Consider the following 21,349-nt stretch of genomic DNA (forward strand, 5'->3'; position numbering starts at 1 on the left):
TTTTGCAATACGAAACGGCGAGGCTCCGCATAATTGAAATGTTATCATATAAATGCAGCACTTTTGATTAATAATATGAGGTCTGATCGGCCCGTAATATGGTGTTTATTTGTTTACTAGTTTTAGTAAAACCACTTATTTATGGGCTTCTTATTGTATATAATTCGATTCTTCCAACTCAATTGGCATTTTCCTAGTGAATTGAGTGCATTTAAATAACTTGATTATTATAATTTTTATTGATCACATCCAGAGTCGTTCTGAGTCCTAGGAACGTATTCCCCAGGGGGTCCTTTCTCATATTGGGGATGGTAAGCCTATTTGCATACATTCAGTTTGGACCTATCACTTTTTACATATAATTTCTAGTTATGTGAGCACCACTAACCACTTTTTGGGTTCTTCCTGGTGTATTGTTTGTCTATGTGCTTATATTCTAGGGTGACCTGATGTAACCAGTGTACTTAAATTGTAAGTTACCGGCTTCTCTACCCTACTAGAGGTGGTTGTTCCTTTTCTTTTGTATTATATGAAGAGGTTATTCATTTTTGGTCCTGATGAAGCGTCAATGGATCCAGATGGACCGACAGACGCGAAACATGTTGACCTGTTCCTAAAGGCCCTATAAAAACCTGGAGCCCTTAGTATGATGTGAAAGTACCAAGAGCATTACACTCTATATATGACTTTCAATTTTTGTTTTTAACCTTGGTCTTCATCTTCATGATACTGATTAAAATATGATGTTGTTTGGGAGATGTATAACCAATTTTAATTAACTTTTTTGACCTCTTTTTTGTACGGGTGCTTGAATGTAAGCATCTGTGACTGTATAATAAGTCTTGATTATATAAATATGGTTTAGAGCCCCCGTCTGGGGTGCCCACCAGGCATTGCAGTACCAGCTTGGTGTGGAGCATTTCCCGATGATGATACTATTCATCCATTGTGATGCTTGAGGGTTCTTGCTCCTGAGACTATTGGTCCCCTAGGATGATAAGCAATTTTTTGGAACAGTGTACTCGATATATTTGACTAAGAGAGAGTAGGGCCAGATAGAATTCAAATTCCAGGTCATCGAATTGCGTCCTAGGGGTCCACTGGATGCCATTTCTTCTCCTTGCTGTGATTGTCTTCATGATCAAGTCTATGGCCAGCTGGAAGAGAAAAAGCTGAGAGCCTACCATCCTGGTGGACTCCGGTCCTCACTTGGCAGGCTTCTGTGAGTTGTTACCCATGGACTATTTTGCAGGTCATTCCATGATTTTCTGATAATTCTTACAAATGTATCTAGTAGTTGTGGAGTCGTTTCCAAAGGATCTCTCTGTCCACGCTCTTGAATGCCCTTCTCATAGTCGATTAAATTGGCTTAAAGGGGGGGGTTCCATTCCATTGAGTGATGAATGATGATGCAGTGTTGCAATCTGACCTGTGTAGGATCTATCTTTGTGCAAGCCAGTTTGCTGGTCTCGCCACTGACTTCTTCTTTCATTCTTCTGTTCAGCATGACTGTATTAAATACTAAAAGAGTTATCACTATGTATGTAGTTTGTAGTTACTCAAGCCACATTTCTTGGGGCTCTTGATGAAATTTCCCTCCTTCCAGTCTGATGGCACATTCTCCGCCTCCCAGATACTTTCAAACATGGTATAGAGCATGTCAACTGCTGTTTCAACATCTGCCATCAGTGTCTCTGAAGGAATGTTGTCATGTCCTGCTGCCTTCCTATTTCTCAGATGTTTGATGGCTTGCTGTATTTCTTCCTTTGTTGGTCTGCTGCAGTTGAATGGTAAGTCCTTGTCCACTGGCTGTATGTCTGGTGGAGGCTGAAGCACTGGCAGCTTCAGCAGTTCTTCCAAGTGCTGCACCCATCTTCAGTGTTGGCTTTTATTACCAACATGATTGCCTACCCAGCTTTGTCTTTAACAGGTCTTTCTGGCTTGCTGTATCTGTAACATCATATGTTTCATTGTTATGCTGTAGAGTTCTTTCAAGTTTCACTGGCTTTCTGCTTCCTGGGCATAAAGTAAACAATGGCATAAATATGACCCCCATTTCTGTATCCCAATACCCTCTACTTCAATGAAGTGTCCTTCTTGTATATAGTTGCATCTTTTCAGGTATAAGTGACTCTTGTAGGGGTTGATTGCATGATTCATTACAAGAACATCCCTTTTCAGACACTTGTACTGTTGGTGTGCAAGAGCGATGTACCCCCGAGGTAGAAGCAGTTAACACAAACTCAAGTATCCCTCAGCTCCTTTCCTCCACAGCATACTAATACAGAAGAACATGAACAGTCACAAACTGACAAAGTAAAACAACCTCAACAACCATACTCCAGGACAGTAAGACTACTGTCTCCTGTTCAACCACAATATTGTTTGCACCAACTGTGCACCATTTAGCCTCAGTTGAGGTAGTTGCGACCTCTAGGCCATATCTTCTCACTGTAAAATCTTCCAGTAGTAGCATACCCTGGGCAAATAGGACTCTCTGTTTCATGGTGATGAAGCGCTTCAGTCTTTAACATTTGGGGCAGCGCATGGCAATCAAACCTAGGGTGGATTACCAGGTAGCATAGTTCTGGCACAAACATGGTGCAGCTCACTTCTCGAACGTGCAGAGAGGCTGGGGTAACATTCCTTAGTATCGTTTTCCTGACAAACTCTATTTGGCCATCAGCTTTCTCTGAGGCTCCCATCACTGGAAACACAATTACCACTTCTCCCAGATAATCTCTCCTCCTACAGGTGGACCAGTTTGGGATGGTTGGCATTCAAGTGCCTTTCTTAGGCTTCTATCAAACACAGCCTTTGTATGAAGTGATGTGTCTCACAGCAGGTAGCCGTTGGACTGACTCCAGGTATGACTACCATGACAGAGGCACTTTAAAGTGGGAGTTTGCTGCACCAGATGTTCATCAGCCTTCCTGAAGCAACAATCAAAATTAGATAACAGGTCAGACCCTGTCCTAGAAACTTCCTCACTTTGATTGATAGAAACTGAAGTCCCACCTCCATGTCTATCATTTACGAAATGGCAGTGCTCAGAAAGAAGACCCTAAGCAGCAGCCTCTTGCTAACAAAATCTTCATGTAATTTTTAAAGTAATCCTATTTCCATCCTCCTAAAGTCAGTGTTTAGGTGTCCACACTGCTGCCACAGGTAAACAGACAATACACATCCACTATCTTGGGAAGCTAGCTTCACCCTCCATCTTGTGCCATGCTACAGTTAGAGGCATCCAAAATACATCCCACTTGCTTCAGTAATCAGACTTACACACTCATAGACATACAGTCCTAATACTGCTTATATGTCACACGTCACATGCTCACTATCCACATGTATACATTCAAGCAAGCACAGAGGAAGCCAACACAAACTTCTGTCTTTTACAGAAATGAGGCTCTCCGTTGATGTACCTCTGCAGTGTAGTATAGTAAAATCATGACTGTGCTATTCCTTCCCACAAAATGGCTATCTTTCCTCATCTTCTGTAGGATCACATCTCTGCCACTATAGTAAAGTGTTTGGGCTACCATTGGCCTGGGTAGAAGCCCCAGGGGTAGTGGACACATCTGTGTGCTCTGTTGGTAGTGTATGAGTTAGACAGGCACAGGGGTGAAACGGTCTGGACAGCCTCTTCCAAATCTAATCAACAATGTTATTGCTAGGGATGCCCACAAGGTAGTCCCATCCCCGTAGTCCCAGGATGTTTGTTGGACTTAGCCCTCTCTACAGGATCACATCCAAATGTTTTGAATTTACCCCTTCTGTTTTCTGAATTTGTTTTTGTTGGCATTATAACCCTGTGCACTTTACCACTGCTACCAGTGCTAATGTGCTTATGTTTCTTCCCTAAAACATGGTACTTTTGCCCTACACCTGGTTGGCACTTATACTTTACTTGTACATCCTTAGTATATGGTACTACATGGTAACCAGGGCCTGTAAATTAAATGCTAGTAGAGGGCCGGCAGCACTCATTGTGCCACCTACTTTAAAACTTGTTTCAGGCTTGCTCCTACAGCCTGTAGTACAGTTTTAAACTGCAATTTGCAGCAAAAAAAACTTTTGCCAGGCCTAAACCTTGCTTTTTTATACAATTGTCACCCCTATGTTTTCATGTCCAGGTACTCAAAAACTCCTAAATTCATTTTTCACTATTGTAAGGCCTACTTCTCCAATATACTTACATATTAATACCTTTCTACATTGCTAACTTTTGATGAGGAGCAGGTAGGAATGTCATGCTTAGATTCAAATTATTTGTAATATAATGTCCTCTTTAATGATAAAGTTGGATTTTAAGTCATGATTCTGAAGATGTCACTATTATAAAGTTGGTATTTCCCTGTCCTTACCAACTTGTGTCTTCTACCTGTGTTCTGGGTCACATGACTGTGAATGACTTTGCTGTAGGGCTCTCTCAGCCAAACAAAAGGGGACTAGTTGTTGGAAGGGTGGGCCATCCTACCAGGATGTTTGGGGCAGAGCTAGTCCCTGCCCCACTCACATTTCAAAGGAGATTGCCTCCAGCACCAACAAAGGATCTGGCACTAGTCTTTTGTCACCCAGACTTCTCGGACCCTGGGTAGGGAAGGAGATGAACTTTTTAGAACCAGATGTGGGAGTAGCCCAGGATGTCCCTCTCTTCAAATGGTGGCCCCAGATATAAATATTGGACCCTCATAACAACTCTTCAGTATACTCTGGACCTGTGGACATTACGTAGGATTGACTATCCTGTTGCTTGAGGCCTGTCTTGCTCCCTCGAAGACGGACCTCTGTTGCTTGAGGCCTGTCTTGCTCCCTCAAAGACTGACTGGGTGCTATTAAAGGATTGCCACGCTACTTGAGGACTGTGTTGACCCCCAGATGCCTGCTCTGCTGCTTGAAGACTGCCCCGCTGTCTGGGAAGGAAGGCTAGACCTGCTCCCTTCGTCCCAGGCTACCTGACTGACTGAAATCATCAGCGGCTTACCTCCTGTTTGAGCTACAGGGGCACAAGAAACTTTAGAGGCATTCTTTCAGCTGCCCAGCTGAACTACTGTAGCGGACCTGTTTAGACCTGCAACTGGACCTGCCTGAGCCATGCTGGCCTCTGCTGGAATGAGTTCCAAATCCCCCAAAAGTGCCACCCCAGGCCCTGGACCTTTGGCTGCATCAGTTTAGCACCTGCTGTGAAGAAACGAGAAACCCAACGTTTTAGGATCTTTGTGACCATGGAGGGCCTGTTTGAACTGAGAATCTGCCACCAGCAACAGCTGCCAGTGCTTAGTTATGGTGAACTCACTCTTCATACTGCAATAACAACCATTAAAGATGCTCTCTCTGCTCCTCATAGCCTCCTCTGACCCCTAGTAGCGCTTCCTAATTTTAGGCACTAACATGTCCAAAACTGTGATATTGCATGTCCTCAGTTCGATTAATTTGCTTTTAGTTCTTCTAGTATCATTTTATGTATTGAAATTTGCTTCATTTCTCTAAATTGGTTTGGAAGTTTTCATGTGTTATGTTTTCACTTTATTACTGCTTGCGAGATGCATAACTACTTTATACTTTGCCTCTAAGTTAAGCCTGACTCTTATTGTGCCAAGCTATCAGAGGGTTAAGCGCAAGTAAGTTTAGTGACTTTTGTGGTTTGCCCTGACAAGGATTTTGGTTGAAAAGGGTTCTCACACCTTGTAACCAGTAACCCTATTTCTTACATTCTTCTTCCTCGAATTCTAGGAACTGGGCCTTCTGTGTCAGTTACAACAGCTGTTTCTGTAGAGTTCCAGTGCTTGGTTTTAGGTTGCCAAAAACCCTTGGTTGACTGTGACCTAATCCAACAACTTTCTCTGGTCATCCCTTAGCATGTTCACATCCACACTTGCAGAGTTCCAGTGCATTCTTCCTGAAAGTTGTTATTGCCTTGATAATGTTGTCTTAATTTGTTTTTCAATTAGAAGTGGGTGCTAGTATTGTGTCTTTTTCTGGCCCAGGAAAAAGATGAAGTCCCAAGGTAAAACCACTGACAAGGTTGAACTTGGTTGGTTTAGATGGCCCACGCTCCATTGGGGTTGACCTGAAATTATTCCTATGTCCCAGTCTACCAGGATCATTAACCACCATTAGAGTTGTGGTCTTTTTGGTGCTATGTGTACCTTCATCTTTAAACATTAATATATCCTTCTCCCTTTATTGGATTCTTACCATTTTTGTGTAATTTTCCGCATTAAATTATTCTATAGTGTTTCTAAAGTAGAGTGGGATTTGTATTTTGATGTGCTTTTGACTTTCTAGCTGTTTTATATTTCTAAATGGTTGACACATTTTTGCTAAGTTAAGCCTATCTATTCTGTGCTAGAGCTAGTAGGGTTTGAGCTCAGGTTTCAATTTCTGAAACCAATCGCTCAAACAAACTGGGTAGTATCCTTATCACTTATGGTGGACCATATTCCACCCCCAACTAGTAAATCACTGAGGGCTGGATTTAGAGTTCGGCAGAATGGTTACTCCTTCTCAAACGTGATGGGTATCCCTTCCACCGTATTACAATTTCAATAGGACAAAATGGAATCATAATACGGCAGATGGGATACATGTCATGTTTGTGACGAAATAACCCTATCCACCAAACTCTAAATCAGGATCTGAGTCACATCTGAATTTTGGCCTTTCATTGACTAAGTGTTTGGCTACTTTCACCTGAGCTCCAATTTCAAACTCTCTTTTTGACATAATACAATGAGAATCCTAAAGCACCTTGGTTAATCTTGAATGTTTTTAGATGATCATAGACAATTAACTTTCACCTGTCTCATGTCACATTTCCTGTACTGTCCTCACTTCATTCATATAGGGCACAAGTCTGAATCTACAGCCCACTTACTAAGAAGGAAAAATGTTCAGTACCCAGCAACTGCATGTACAGTATTCCTATATGATTACAGCTTTGACTATAGAGACGGCAGAATTGTTTTTTGCACTTTACATGGGATTGGCTCTTTCTGAATACCCCGGGTGGCATAGGGATGTTCTATGATTAATCCAACAACTCTGGACACAATTAACAGTTTACCCTAATATGAACGTAACCAGTTATCAGAAACTAGCTTGCATGATAATCCTTCTCTGGAAAAAGTTCACCCAGGGTTTCTACAACTGCGTTCATTCAGGCATCTACTAAAAGCTTTCCTTCAAACCAATTTAAAAATCAGCTAATACCAACACATGGCCATGTTGTTTGTTCAAAATGTGGAGTGATCCCAAAAGCAATGGTGGGTTTACACCAGGGTTTATTCAGCAAATTCATGGAAAACAACTTTGGTGTCTATGTTATGTAATATTTTTTGCAGGACAACCCATATCCCATTAATGTTGCCAAAATAAAGGTGGCAGGCATTAGAAAGTAAAGTGCAGTGGCGGCTCCTCCGTGTGGGCGGAGGAGCATCGTCCCCGCCAACAGCAGAAGATGCAAACCTTTCACAAGGAAGGGACAAAAAACTATGTTTATTGTCCCTTCCTTGTGAAAGGGGCGTGGCCATGGGTTGACGAGCAGTGAAGGGAGTGCACTATGCTCTCCCCTCACTGCCCATGTATGTTTGGCCGGCCGTTGCGGGCTGGCCAAACATATCTGCGCAGAAGGCTGTCTCCAGCCCGGCAACACAGTTGCCGAGCTAGAGAGAGCCTGAACAGGCTTCCAGGCGGCCTTGAAGTGCCCTGGCGCTAACAGGCGATGGGGATCAAGGTCAAGTTTGGGACAGCAACACAGCAGATGGAGCTATGATTCATTATGATAGATGCACAACATGCAGGATCTTCCCTTGCCCAGATGGGATTTAAATAATTTATGGGTAGGGCAAGGAGGCACATATATAGTATTTTACTGTGGTATGGGTACCTATTGCTTGGTACAAATAGGTCTGCGCTTTCCCAACTAAATAAGAGTTGTTAAGTGCCTTCATGTCAGAGGGGCGACGTAGGCTGTGCAAATCCAGTTCTACCAAGATGTTTTTTCCCTTACCGTTAACTATCTTCATCCAGGCTGAGAAAGGGATGTCAGGGCAGTGGATACTGCAGGCTTAATGTTTTAGGTTTTTAATTGCTGGTACTAGATGATCATGCCACATTTTAAATATTGCTTTGAGCCGCGTCTTGAAGGCCTACTGGTTCCTGATGTGTACCTTGGCATTCCAGATCGTGGTATATAGAGGATTTTCTTGTATGCTGCCCTTAGAGAGGAATACAATAATGGTGATAGTGCACCAGGGAAGGCTAGGTGACTGTAGTTTAAGGATGTAGTCAGTTTGGCCTTAAGCACCCTTAATATGGGTTTGGTGGTCGGGCTCATCATGTGGCTGTTTAGGCGGTTCAGGTCGTAGACGATGCCTTCTCCCTTTGATCTTACATCAAGTGTGCCGTAGGTCTGGCCCCTTCTGAGAACCAGACAGCTAAATAATTTGATTTGGTTGCTGTAATTATTTTTAACTCCCCAAGGCGCCAGTGTGCAAGTTTTTTTGCTGGTATTTGCCAAAAATGATGACTTTCGTTTTGCCTTGATTCACCTGAAGTTTGTTGTTCTCATTATACCTGTGAAGTGCATTGTGTGCTCTCTCTAGGCCTGACTTTGTGTGGCCCATGATCATGATGTCGTGTGGGAAGTCTTGACGTACCCAGCCTAGGTGTATTTAGATTAGCATCTTCAAGAGCTTTACCCAGGGGGGTGGTGGAAAGATAAAAAAAGAGGGAGACCAAAACACACCTATATTTGAGATTGCTGTTGGTTGGGACTTTAGAGGTGGCTGTAGAGGGTCAAGTTTTTATATGAACCCAAGTCCCCTGGGGTAGGGCCGCTATTGCCTTTAAGTGTTGGGTAGGGCCCTCCATCCTCGTAAGTTTTTCCACAGCATCCCCGACCCACCCCGTTGAAGGTGACACTGTAGTCAATGAAACAGCAAAACAGTGGCAGATGTTTTCTCCTGGTCACCCGATTTGTTAGATAGGCAAGTGCTATGATGTTATCAACCGTTGGAAGCAGCAGCAGGAGAATTATTTTTCTGTGACTGTGCATAATTACGCTACAACGAATACGTGAGTTACACTCACCCCTAAAGTCAGAGTTGTGTTATTGCTCCAATTATCAGGTTACAGCGCAAACCAGCATACCAAGCCTCCCGCTCATGCTGCAGCCCATGCGGTTCATCTCACACTGCAGTACCATGAACACAAAATACAACAATATAATAGTATGTATTCTGTTTTTCTTAGTGTTTACTAAAAGTATTCTTGCGAGTGCCTGAAATTGTAGACGCTCAACAAGTTGATTCATTTTTTTCACAAATGCATTTTGTTTTTATTTTCAGAAAGGGGACATTGCTGCTCAATAATTTGTTTGGCTTGATTGCAGCATTGTTAATGAGTCTGTCTTTATTAGCTGGAACATTTGAAATGCTTATAATAGGCCGATTCGTCATGGGTTTTGATGGAGGTAAGTTTTTGATTTGCTCTTTAAGTTAAGTAAAACTGATATTGTATGTAAACTTAAATGCTTGTGTATTAGTTCCTATTCCACATATCCTTATATAAGGCAACAACACACTGAGCTGATATACCGATTTGGAAGTGAACTTGAAGAATGAAAAATCTATCAAATTATATGGAAAACAAAAAGATTATTGAAACATAATGCATTACAGATGTCCGTAAATATTACACCACAGAATCTCTGACTATGAATCTGGCATTTTCCTGAGTGTTGGAACATTGAACTTGATTTTACCATGTGGTAACTCAACACAGAAAAACACACGAGGCTTTGGTTGCAGCAGCCAATCCTCCTTCCTCATTTTGGTTTTTTGGCAAAGCATACAATCCTCTCTCCCTACATGAGCTCAGTTCTCCTTCTCTCCTCTAGTCCCGAAACCTCACTTCCTCCCCCACTTCACACAGAGACTGTTGCATATATTTAACGCATGCTTACAGCAGGTGATATATGTATGCGTTTATCCCATGGAATTGGGAATTCTGTGTGGTTTTCTGACCGATAAGTCCAGCTCAACATGGTAATTCTGCATTCAATGTGGTGTACCGCATAGCAGTGTAAATTTCCCATGCAGATTTACCACCCTAAACATACGGTGCACCTTGCAATCAGGCCCTACATGAACTCTTAAGAGGGCCTCTGAGCGTTGGCATTGAACACAAATATGCACTGTATTGAGTTAGGTCTCCTGCTGGAGCACTTCTAATAATGTAAATGCATCCAGGAGGCTTTAATCATCTTGGACCTCTGTTTTTATTTCTCTGTTTTCCTCTAATTAAGTCTCACTCTAACATGGGCCTGGATGTTAACCAGCAGTGTCCAGCTCTTAAAACAGGATCTCCTGCTGCACTTCTGTGGTGAGAAGCTCTGTTCTGATTACACATGAACACCTGCGAAACACAAGCAGGTTGAGTGAGTAGGACTGGAGTCTAGCTGAGCCTGGTATCTATACAAGGGGAGCCTGGCGGTGATGGGAACTTAAGTAAATAGGTTGAAGTATTTGCAGTCTTTATAATTTAGTTGAGCATGCAAAAATACATATCACCAGTACTTTTTGATAAGAGCATATCTGTGGTGCTTTACTGTAAGCCTGAGATGTTTTTCCGTATTCATCATTCAGGGAAGAGTGGCACTAAAAAATGTACTTTGCATCAGCTTAAAATATTGAAAAAATTAAGCTCTCTTTTCTTCAAAAAATCTGTGTACCTATATAATATTAATTTGGCCATTTCCTCTTCTTCATATACTTTAGGTTTTACAATATTTTCCTGAGTCAACCATAAATAAGATTTGAGCTTAGAACTGGGCCAAATTAACTACTCTGCTATCCATCAGGTAGATCAAAGCTAAAGCTTCCTCCAGACATTAGACCCATTTTGAAGGGATTCAGCCTTCTCCTTGTAGAAGAAGGAGGTGGGGGAAATCTGCATAGACTAGTTAATTACCATGTCAATAACAAGTCTGAGCATCTTTCTCTCACAAGGACAAAGGGAGGCAGCCGGAACTCTGGTACTACTCACACAAGTGGCTCACTTTTGATGTCTTAGAAGAAAAGAGCCAGTTTAGAGTGGCAGTTAGGAGTGGGGCTAGGCCCACAAGTAAGCTGTGCCAACCAAGAGTTGATTCTGCTCTCTTGAAAAATAGTGCCACATTGTACGAACAGGTGCTCCAATGAGTGGGCTTCTCCTAGAAAGTACCTGACAGGGTTGGAGGGCTAATCTTTCAATTGGGCAATGACAACCACCTTCTAGGACTTTCTGCCTCTTCCTCCATTTTAAGCACTAGGGAGAACCTCTGTAAAGGAAAGGTAACTTCCGACAACAAGAAAGTATTGACCTTTGCCTGGAGTGAGGGACACTCTGGACGTCTAATTTCTTGGACTCTTGTCTTTAGTGCCAGTAGAACAGGTCTTTCCTGTGGACTTGCTGCAGACGCTAAAAGGTAAGGTTTCCTTGGAGTTCTGTGGACCAGTTCTGGAGGGAGATGAGATTGCTGCTGCTGGTAGACGCTCAACTAAGAAAGACTGTGAGGAGCTGAGGGCATTTGAGAATGTCCTTGACCTCTCCCTGATTAGAGGAAGAACAGTTTAAATCAAGCTCCAAAGCATAAAAAAAACGTTAGGAAGCATGGAAGCCCCGATCTAACCCTCCTGGTGGCTGGAGTGCACAACCAACAGCCAAAAGCAGCAAAACACATGCAAATTAACCCAACCAGTGAAATGGTGTTTAACTGCCTTGAGTGTTGCTGAACTTGCCTAATGGGCCCCAGGGACCGGCAGGGGAAAACAAGAATAACTAAGACCCATCATTTAATAGTTAAGCTCTTCAGAAGGGCCAGTGAAACAACCCATAATATTGGACATTTGAATTACAACTGGGTAGGATCAGTAAGTCTGCAGACGATATCTATGCACATTGGAAATGATTCTCTCTGCTTTGACTGCAGAAGAAGCTGGCACCCAACAATCCCCCAAAGCCACCTGAGGTCCACTTAGAACAGATTACCTGTGGCCAATTGATACCTGTAATGGAACGGGGTTTGGGAACAAACAACTAACTAATAAAAGTAACTAAATAAACAGATTTGTGTTAATGGAGAAAACTAATGTATGGTCACTAAACTTGTCCTTACATTTTTGCTACTCCCCCTCTAACTCTTAACTCCCACTACTATAATTAAAGACTCTATTTGTGACTTGCTTCACTGTAGGCTTTTAGGAAGTTGTTCGGTTTGACCCCTTATGGCACCTAAATCTGTTTGAAAGACACAAAAAAGAAAGCAACTGCTTAATTTCCTAAATATCTTTTATGTTTTTCTGTGTGGTTTTGCTTTCAGCGATCTTGCTTTGCTGGCTGGCATCATAGACCAAGCCCTGCCACTGTGTTATGTTTCCTTCACATAATAGCTTATTATATATAGGTATAATTTATTGCATGCATCCCAACCATATGACATGCACACATGCTAACATTTGCTCAGTATACAGAATTCAATGTGCGCTCTTCTTTTAGAGCTTAAATATAAACTTTAAAATAGTTAATTACTGCCAATATTATACACGTTTATCAACATTATTCATAATTGCCAATGTCACAAAACGTTTAAAAATTGCGAATTATTAATAGTAACTGAAGGGTTCTCAGATCAGTACTGAATGCCATTGTCTTTTGTAAACTGGATTATGGTAACCTAAATAGCAACTAACGGCTTAGATAGGAGTATTGAACTTATCTGAAGAATGGAACCATACACCTTGAATTTCAAGTGATACCCATCCAGTGAAAGTTCATAGCCTCCCATGTGCCGGCCTGTGCCTGGCATCCTGGGGAAATTAATAGTAGCAAGCGGAAGCTGGAACATCTGCATGGCTTTACTCCTCTGGATTTTCTTAGAACCCCATGTGTATGCCTTCAATAGTCTGGACCAATCCAAAATGGTCTCTGTGATTTCTTTGCTCTTCTTGGAGCACCCAAACTCCTAAGGGTTCTCCTGAGACTGTAGCATAACCTCAGCAATTCAGGACCATTTAAAAGGGTACACCACACTGCTGCAGCCACAGCAGATCTGAATTTAAAGTGGCTACATCACATCATCCTCCTTAGGTCCCTGTAAGTAGAAATGTCGCAAGGAAAAGTTTAGCATACATGTTTGCACCAATTAGTACTCATTGCAGAATTTGTATCTCCAGGCTACATGCAGCAATACCTTGATTGAAGCGCATATCCCTTTACAGGCCATTATTATAAATCTGATGCATGGCTGGAGCGGAGGGCTGGGCCTTTGGGTTTTAGATGGAAAGTTGTACCCCTGGAGAACACCTGCCACCGTGCTCTAACCACTCATTATCCCATGAGGAAGGTTTGTCCTCTGAAGAAATTGGGTTACTGGCTGAGGTTGGGTGAAGTCCTTCTCAAGCAGCGACCACAATTGCTGTCAGAGTGAGGCACAAGAAAACTTCAAATGAATCTGTGCTCAACCCTCAGGTAGCTGGGCACGAAGCAGTCAGGCTTTCATTAGAAGCAACGTGTAAAGTGTTTATGCAGAACTTCAAACAGTAATAAAGTAAAAACACAACTGAAGAAAAATCCCACACCAATTTAGAGAAATAGAGTCAATGTTAATAAATCAAGATGAAAACAACAAGAAACCAATTAGTAGAACCAGAGATATGCAGTTTTAAAGACTTCAGAGAAAATAGCCCCAAAATGCACAAATCGCCAACCGTGGACATCTGGTCGATCCGGACTGGGACAAACACACAAGATCAGGCCGACCCTGATGGAGCATAGGCCAGCCACAGGGGCTCAGTTAAGTCTTCTGAAGAGGTTACCATAACTGCTGGTTGCAGAGCATTTCAAGGTCCTGCAATCAGGTCCTGCGACCTGTGGCGCTGAGAACCTGTGATACGAGATCCTACATCATCATCGAGGATCCCATCAACAAGGGCTTGCAACGTGAAATCCAACGTTGAGGATGTGCCAAACAGTCATGGCAATGCGTTGTTCCCAAAGAGCTGTGAGGCTGCATATGCGAGAACCTGAGCCATTGTCGAGGCTGTACTCGACAAGAGATTTACATGGCTAGGGCCTGCAGTGGTGTGGCTTCACACAGCATTGGTTCTGATGGGGGCTGTGAGGTTGATGCAGAGCCCTTGAGCTGAGAGGACCCTCAATGCATAGGTTATGCATCGGTTTTGCTCAGGTTTGCACCCTGCAACAGAGGAGATGTGTCAGTTCTGCTGGATCCACAGATAGTGTGGCAGAGCACCTTTGTGCCCACTTCCTAGGGTCCAGGCCTGGGGTGGCACAGCTTGTTTATATGGTTCCCACTAAAAAGTAGGACTGCATATTTGTGCAGCAAAACTTCAGGACTAAGGGGCTGATTTCATCTACACCAACAGTAACTACCGATCCAATTGCTAGCTAGCTCACAATGCCTCACCTGAACCCCCATCCTTCCCAGGGTCACAGATGATTACAGGAACCTTGTACATGAAACTCTGACTCCCAAGGAAGTCATGGAAACAGATCTTACTCCTTTAGTTACTTTATCCATGCATGCCCAGGGTAAATACAAGAGAGAGATGCAATTAAAGGTTTTCAAATATTTATTGAAATAATCATACTCTTCCAGAGAGAGAGTGAGCTGTGATAATTAGACAGATGAAACAAAGCATTGTTACCAGTTTACTAGCATGGTGAAAAGAATAAACAGTAAAACCATGGTCATCATAGATCAATATCTTCCTACCTTGTAGGTTTCACTGCACCATTTTTGCGGGCCTCCTAGCACTGGAATGCCCCCCCTCCTTGCAGGCATTATGCCTGGTGCAGGCATAATGTGGTGCAGAGGGGGTGCAAAATGGCGCAATGCGAGCACTGCACCACTTTGTAAATATGGCATGGCAAAAATGCAACATTAACGTTAAAAAATTGATGCTAAAGTGACGGAGGAAGGTGCTTTGGGCTTGTAAATAAGTGTGTAAAATGTCATTGCTAAAAGCGATGTCAGCTAACATGTGTAAAATAATAAAATATAAAACTGAGCTACAGTGGAGTACCAAAAAGGTCTCTAAATACCCTCCCCTTGGCTTTGAAAAGGCACGCTTCCGAACAAAATTACGCTAAAACGGAATACAATGTTCATTCAACAATCAAAGCAAACAGGCCAATCAAATATGCTAACTAAAAAATCAAAGGAGGCTTCTCAAATGTCCATGTTATCAATGTCAATGGAATCTAGAACAGACCCTGATTCTGCAGATGACAGAACCACAAAAGCCTAAGTGAGCAAATCAAAGGAACAAACATGGTCAGTTCCCTCAGCTGACACCAAGGTTGTTGTATCCTGTACTGTGTCCACAGTAGAAGAGCCAGTAATAAAGGATCCTGGAGCCACAGCATTCATTTCCTGAGGAAAGAGCGGTTCATAGAAAGCATCCTAAAGCAATGGCAGTCTCATGGGACAACACCGGAAATTAACACTCAGTGTGCACACTAGCAGATCCATGTCCATAGACTGTAGCAATTGCATTGAAAGACAGGCATGGAGTGCACTCTCGAAAGGGCACCAAAGACAGTGGATCACAGGCTGCACACAACAGAACCATACTGGCCCCGAAGACAGGAACCAATTTTCATTGAGTTCCTCCAAAGTACTGTATCATGTGTTCACAACAGAGCTGATGTATGGTAGCTCCATCAACATTTGACCTCGAGAAGGGAGCAGCAAAAATAGAACTAAAATTACAAAAATCAGAAATAACACAAGTGGTATGCCTCCAAATACACTTGAAAACAAAGAGTTGATAAAACATGCTTTCAGTCAGAAAACAGTCTGAAACATGATGATAAAGCCAGAACCAACCAGAACCAACCACTTTAAAAAAGTGTATCACACCCATGGTGTTAAAGGCATTAAAGATGCGGTTCACAAGCTCACCAACATATTGGGCAAAGTATGTGGTTAATAGCTATTGTAGTTCAGAGGGTGAATTTGAAACTTAGGGCCAGATGTAGGTAGCAAACAAATTGCGAGTCGGGAATTGCGAGTCTTTGCGACTCGCAATTTCCGACTCGCAAACAGGTATCCAACAAGAAGAAGGGACTTCATTTTGCGACTCGCAAATTAAGTCGCACCGCAGATTGCGAGTCCGCTGTTTGCGAGGTCGCTTTTTGCGACCTCGCTAAAAACGAACATGCAAATTGCAAGTGGGTGTCGCAAATTGCGCCTGTGCCGCAAATTGCATGCAGGTGCAGCAGAACACTCTGGAAAACACTTCCTGGCTCTTGATGATGACATCACAGCCAGGAAGTTTACAAATACACCTGGGATGAGGGAGGACCACACCCATTTCCAACTGCTGAACAACCAACAGGAGGAACAGCAGCAACAATGGAGGAATCAGGCAGAAAGAGGAAAATCAAATTTTCTGAAAAGGAACTGGAGGTGCTGACAGATGAATGCTGCCAGCACCATGATCAACTTTTTGGAAGAGCAGCCCTCAGTGTGCCTGAGTTGGACAAAAGGAGGATTTGGACGGAAATCCAGGAGAAGGTGAATGCAATTGGGGTGAGCCACAGGAGCATAGAAGAACTGAAAAAAAGATGGTATGACCTGCGCTCCAGGACCAAGGAGAGGGTGGCAGAGCGCATCCGGGAGATGAGTGCACTGGAGGAGGCCCATCTACCGTCCCACCACCCACACCCATGGAGGAACGGGTGCAAGAGACCCTGGAGCCAGAGACAGTGTCTGGAATAGGGGAGCTGGACACGTCAGCGCCAGGACCATCAACCAGTGAGTACCATGAAACATGCATGTACACCCATATCTGCCATACCCCCACCCACCTAGTACACAGCAGCATGCACAACCAAAATAGCTCAATTTCAGAGTAGCAACCACCAGAATGGTGCATTATGGGCAATGTAGTCCAGTAGGCAGCTGATAGGCAACAGTTTATTAGGAAGCATACAACAGATGGTAGATACTGACAGTGTGTTCCCTATGTCCCACAGGTCTCCCACAAGACACCACCACCAGCCACACCGTCCAGGGTGCAGAGGTCAGCCACCAGGCAGCACAGGACCTAGGAGCAGCCACCACTGGGACCTGCATCTCCCGACCACAGTCCCCTCCAGATGCACCAGTGGCCATAGTGGAGATTGACCCAGCACCCGGTCCCAGCCACAGTGCCAGCCAAAAGGACACTGATGCACCACCGAGTCGCAGACAACGTATCCATGTCCCTGCAGTGTCCCAGGGAGATGTAGGGGACTCCACCATGTCCGCTGCCGAGGCAGCACTCATCGAAGGTCAGCGCCTGCAGACACGGCAAATGAGACTGATATCAGGGGCCATGCGGCGAATGGAGAGGATTCAGACAACAGGGCTGGCACAGGTCCACACAAAGCTTCAAAACCTGAACAGTCATGTAGGTGACCTTGCGCTCTCCATCAGGCAACTAGTGACTGAACTTGTTACGGAGAGTGAGAGTGCAAGGCGCCGTGAACGCCATCTAATCCACCATCTAGACCGCATGGCTGCCCCCATCGTCCGCCTGGCTGTGAATACTACAGGGCTGTCACGCCGCACAGTCAGTTTACAGGTCGACATGGGCCACTTTGCCAGCGATGTGGCTCGCGGCCTGGGACGGATAAGTCACGCTGTGGACATGATGGAGGCACGACAGGTGGCTAGGGGCGCAGCAGACACGCCGCAAGACAGTGAGGAGGGCTCTACTATCAGTAGTGCATCTGCCACGGACACCAGGGTCTTGCGTAGTGGCAGTGCACTGCAGGGATCTGCAGACTCTCCAGGCACTAGCCATGCTGGGCGTCCCAGGCGTGGGATTTGAGCTACGCACTTACAAACAATTGAGGCACATGAGGTTAATGTGTCCTCATAGCAGGTGGACATTTACAGCCCCTGATCAATAGTTCAGTTCTATAGTTTTTTGGTTCACTTCATTAAAGTTCTTGTTTGTTCCACTTCACACCTGGGCTCTTTGTGTGTGACATTCGTGTGTGTGGTGACAGGCAGCACATACCTTCCAAAGTATTGGTTTGCAATGTGTTCCCGTCTCTGTCTGCCTTGATTTGCAATGCTTCTATCCCCATGATGGCGATGTGGTAGCTCTTGCTCGTCATCCTCCGAATCTGGGTCTTCAGGGGTGAGATGTAGCCCACGTCTGGTGGCAATGTTGTGCAGTATAGCGCATGCGCCAACGATCTTGAATGCTGTTATTGGGGCATACTGGAGGGCACCTCCACTTCTGTGGAGGCATCTGAATCTTGCCTTCAACAGTCCAAAGGTCCTCTCCATAACATTTCGGGTCCTCCTATGTGCACTGTTGTATCGCCTCTCTGTCTCATTGCTGGATGTTAAGTACCGGGTAAGTATCCATGGTCATAGTGCATATGCACTGTCACCTGTTTGGCAAAAATGAACAATGTTAGTTGGGCATGGATGGGTTCCACATTGACCTGTGTGTATGTCTGCAAGGTGTATTCAGCTATACCTAGGAGATATCCGTCTCCAAACTCGTTCTAGGCATTGGTGTATCCCACTGTGCCTGAAAATGTAAGAGTCATGTGTACTCCCTGAAAATTTGGCTACCATGTCAGTGATGACATAATGGGCGTCACATACCACCTGGATGTTCAGTGAGTGGGTAAGAGGGCATATTTGTATATGTGTCCCGTCTACACACCCTATTACATGTGGGAAGTTGGCACTCCTGTAGAATTCCAACTTGGTGCTGTTGATTTCTGCCTCATTCCTGTGTAGGTATATGTATCTGGACATGTGTGTGAGTATGGCATCTAGGAATGTTCTGAAGAACCGTGAGAGTGCACTTTGAGATGCCCCACCTGCCACAGCAATGACCCCCTGATAGCTACCCGAGGCCAAGAGGTGCAATGAGCATAGCACTTGCACAGGTGTGGGGATGGTGCTGCCGCGCACAGTCTGGCATTGAAGCTGCGGATTGAGTAGATCTATTAATTCTAATATTGCTGCACTGCTGAGTCTGTATTTATCATATATCTCCTCCTCAGTTTGTTAGGAAAGTGTCTGTCTGGTTCTGTATATCTTCTCCTGTCTCTGGCTCCTCCTCCTCATCTGCTGTGTGGCGTGGGCTCTCCTCCACCTTGCTAGCACATATATCTCCGCCATCTTGAGTAACCCAGGTGCCTTCTGGGTCTCCTTTTATACTTTGGTTCTGGTTACCACCTGCTCTGAGTTAGTGGTAAATTGGGCTTTTTGCGACTAGTCGCAATTTGCGATTGGCTTTTTCATATGGTTTGCAACTCGCAAATTGCGACTTCCTATTTGTGGGTCGCACAATGGGGTCGCGATTTTGCGAGTTGGTAATGGCTCGCGCCGCAATTTGCGATTCGGAAATGGGGTTTTTGCATCCCATTTCCGATTTTGCGGGGTCGCAAATTGCGATTCGGGCCATTTGCGACTCGCAAAATTTTGCTACATCTGGCCCTTAGTGTTCACATGTTTAATGGGCAGATGTAAGTGCCATATTTTTCTAAAATAATAAGGCCTTTAGTCTGCTCAGCTTGTCAAAATTAACATTAAAGGTCAGAATGGAAGTCAACAAGCTAGCTATTTTAATATCATGCACAGGAGGAAAGAGTAGATTATTACAACAGGTCACTATTTGAGAAACAGAAACCACGTAGGGGACACATGCACTCATCCCACAACAGGCTTGATCATTCAATATCAAATGGCTTCCATTCGAAAGTAACGGAAAAATATAATTTCTCCCTCCTACATTTGTAATGGAAGGGTGTTTACCACACCTTGTGATTGACTCTCTCCCCCAAACCTTCATATCTGCCTACTAGAAACTCTTTCAAGCATGATGTGAACTGAAACATTGAAAGTGCTAGTGAGATAACCACATGAATGGTATACTGCTGATGGTGTTTCAACTACCGTGAAAGTACATTTTTCGAATCTTTCAATATTCAGCATTGTATAGGTAGCATCATTCTTAGCCATTATTTGATGTTTGCGTGTTAAATTAAAAGGGAAAAACAATTCAGTTGCGTTTACGTGCTTCCAGGTCATCCGGTTTGATTTCAAACCTGTAGGGTCCAACTCAACTACATAATAGATCAAAGATGACTTTGGCCATGTTGTAAAACGAGATGTCATTCGATATAATGTCAATTACAGATGGTTCAATGTTATTCAGTGTGCAAATCAGCGGATAACTTATTCATTCCATTCTCAACAACAGCCAATTCTTTTTCCAGAATAGCCTGATCTATTTGCCTTAAACGAGCAGCAGCTTCCACTTCAGGAAGCTTCCAAATGTCATTGTAGATGGCATACCAAAACCTTTTGTAATGTGGTGACCTAGGACCTAACAGGAAATCTTGAAAATCCATGCCATCAGAGAAGAGAGAGAGGTGTTCTTATGTTGCAGACAAGTTGGAATGTTGCAACCGTTGCAGACATAACTTCCCCACTCTATGAGTAATGACCACCCCTTTTAGGACTGGACGTAAGGAGTGTTTGATCTGCTTGCCTTAAAAACTTGTGTGGAGTTTAAAAAACGTGCATGACAACCAGTTGTGTCCACTGGCCACAATAACCACCTGTTAGGACCTCAAAGTGTAGAATGAAATGTACCACTCTGCACCATGTCATTTAGTTGTTTTGCAATACAATTTGCAATGTGTTGCCAATTCTCAAACCTTGCAGTAGAGGGAATAGGGGGCACATTAATTTCTTTTATTTTTGCTAGACCCAAGCAAGTACTTTGCTGCACTGTATTATTCAGAAAAAAACACCTGTATTGGAATTAATAGGCTTTAAATAAGGTGTCTATGCCCTGCACTTACCAATGTTTTAGTTCTGAAACTGATTTTAAATCAATTGTTTATTTGCAATATTCGTAGACTTTAGTTGCAAGTTGGGACAAATATAATAAGTTTATCTGGGTCGGCATACTTTTCCTTGCTTTTGTGGGTGTAAATTTATAGCAAAAAGGAAACATATCTAAGGTATTGCACCCAGAAAAATATACAAATTTGTCTGAATATGTTTTATGACTACCTAGTGGTGGTGTCTGGCAATGTTCCCACTGTGTATAATAGAAAACTGCATGGGGAGTACTAGCTCTATATAAATAGTGGTGTGCATAGTGAAGGTAACAAAACACTTCACCATAATTAGTAGAATCCATGTACATAACTTCTCAATCACTGTTTTACAGTCCATTCCTGATAAATAAGACCTGGGTTATGACATCATCTATTGATACTTTAAAAAAAAGAAGGAATTTGCAAA

At 43.5% G+C, this 21,349-nt stretch overlaps 1 protein-coding gene across 3 annotated transcripts in view; it reads left to right on the forward strand.

The window, feature by feature from the left end:
• Nucleotides 1-21,349, forward strand: part of SLC2A9 (solute carrier family 2 member 9) — a 1,837,553-nt gene that overhangs the window by 655,714 nt on the left and 1,160,490 nt on the right. For all 3 annotated transcript variants that reach the window (XM_069202834.1, XM_069202850.1, XM_069202841.1), the window contains exon 5: nucleotides 9,357-9,481. In XM_069202834.1, the coding sequence (XP_069058935.1) occupies nucleotides 9,357-9,481 (125 nt within the window). The remainder of the gene's footprint in view (nucleotides 1-9,356; nucleotides 9,482-21,349) is intronic.

The sequence above is a fragment of the Pleurodeles waltl genome, chromosome 1_2, assembly GCF_031143425.1.
Source record: "Pleurodeles waltl isolate 20211129_DDA chromosome 1_2, aPleWal1.hap1.20221129, whole genome shotgun sequence".
Taxonomy (NCBI): Eukaryota; Metazoa; Chordata; class Amphibia; order Caudata; family Salamandridae; genus Pleurodeles; species Pleurodeles waltl.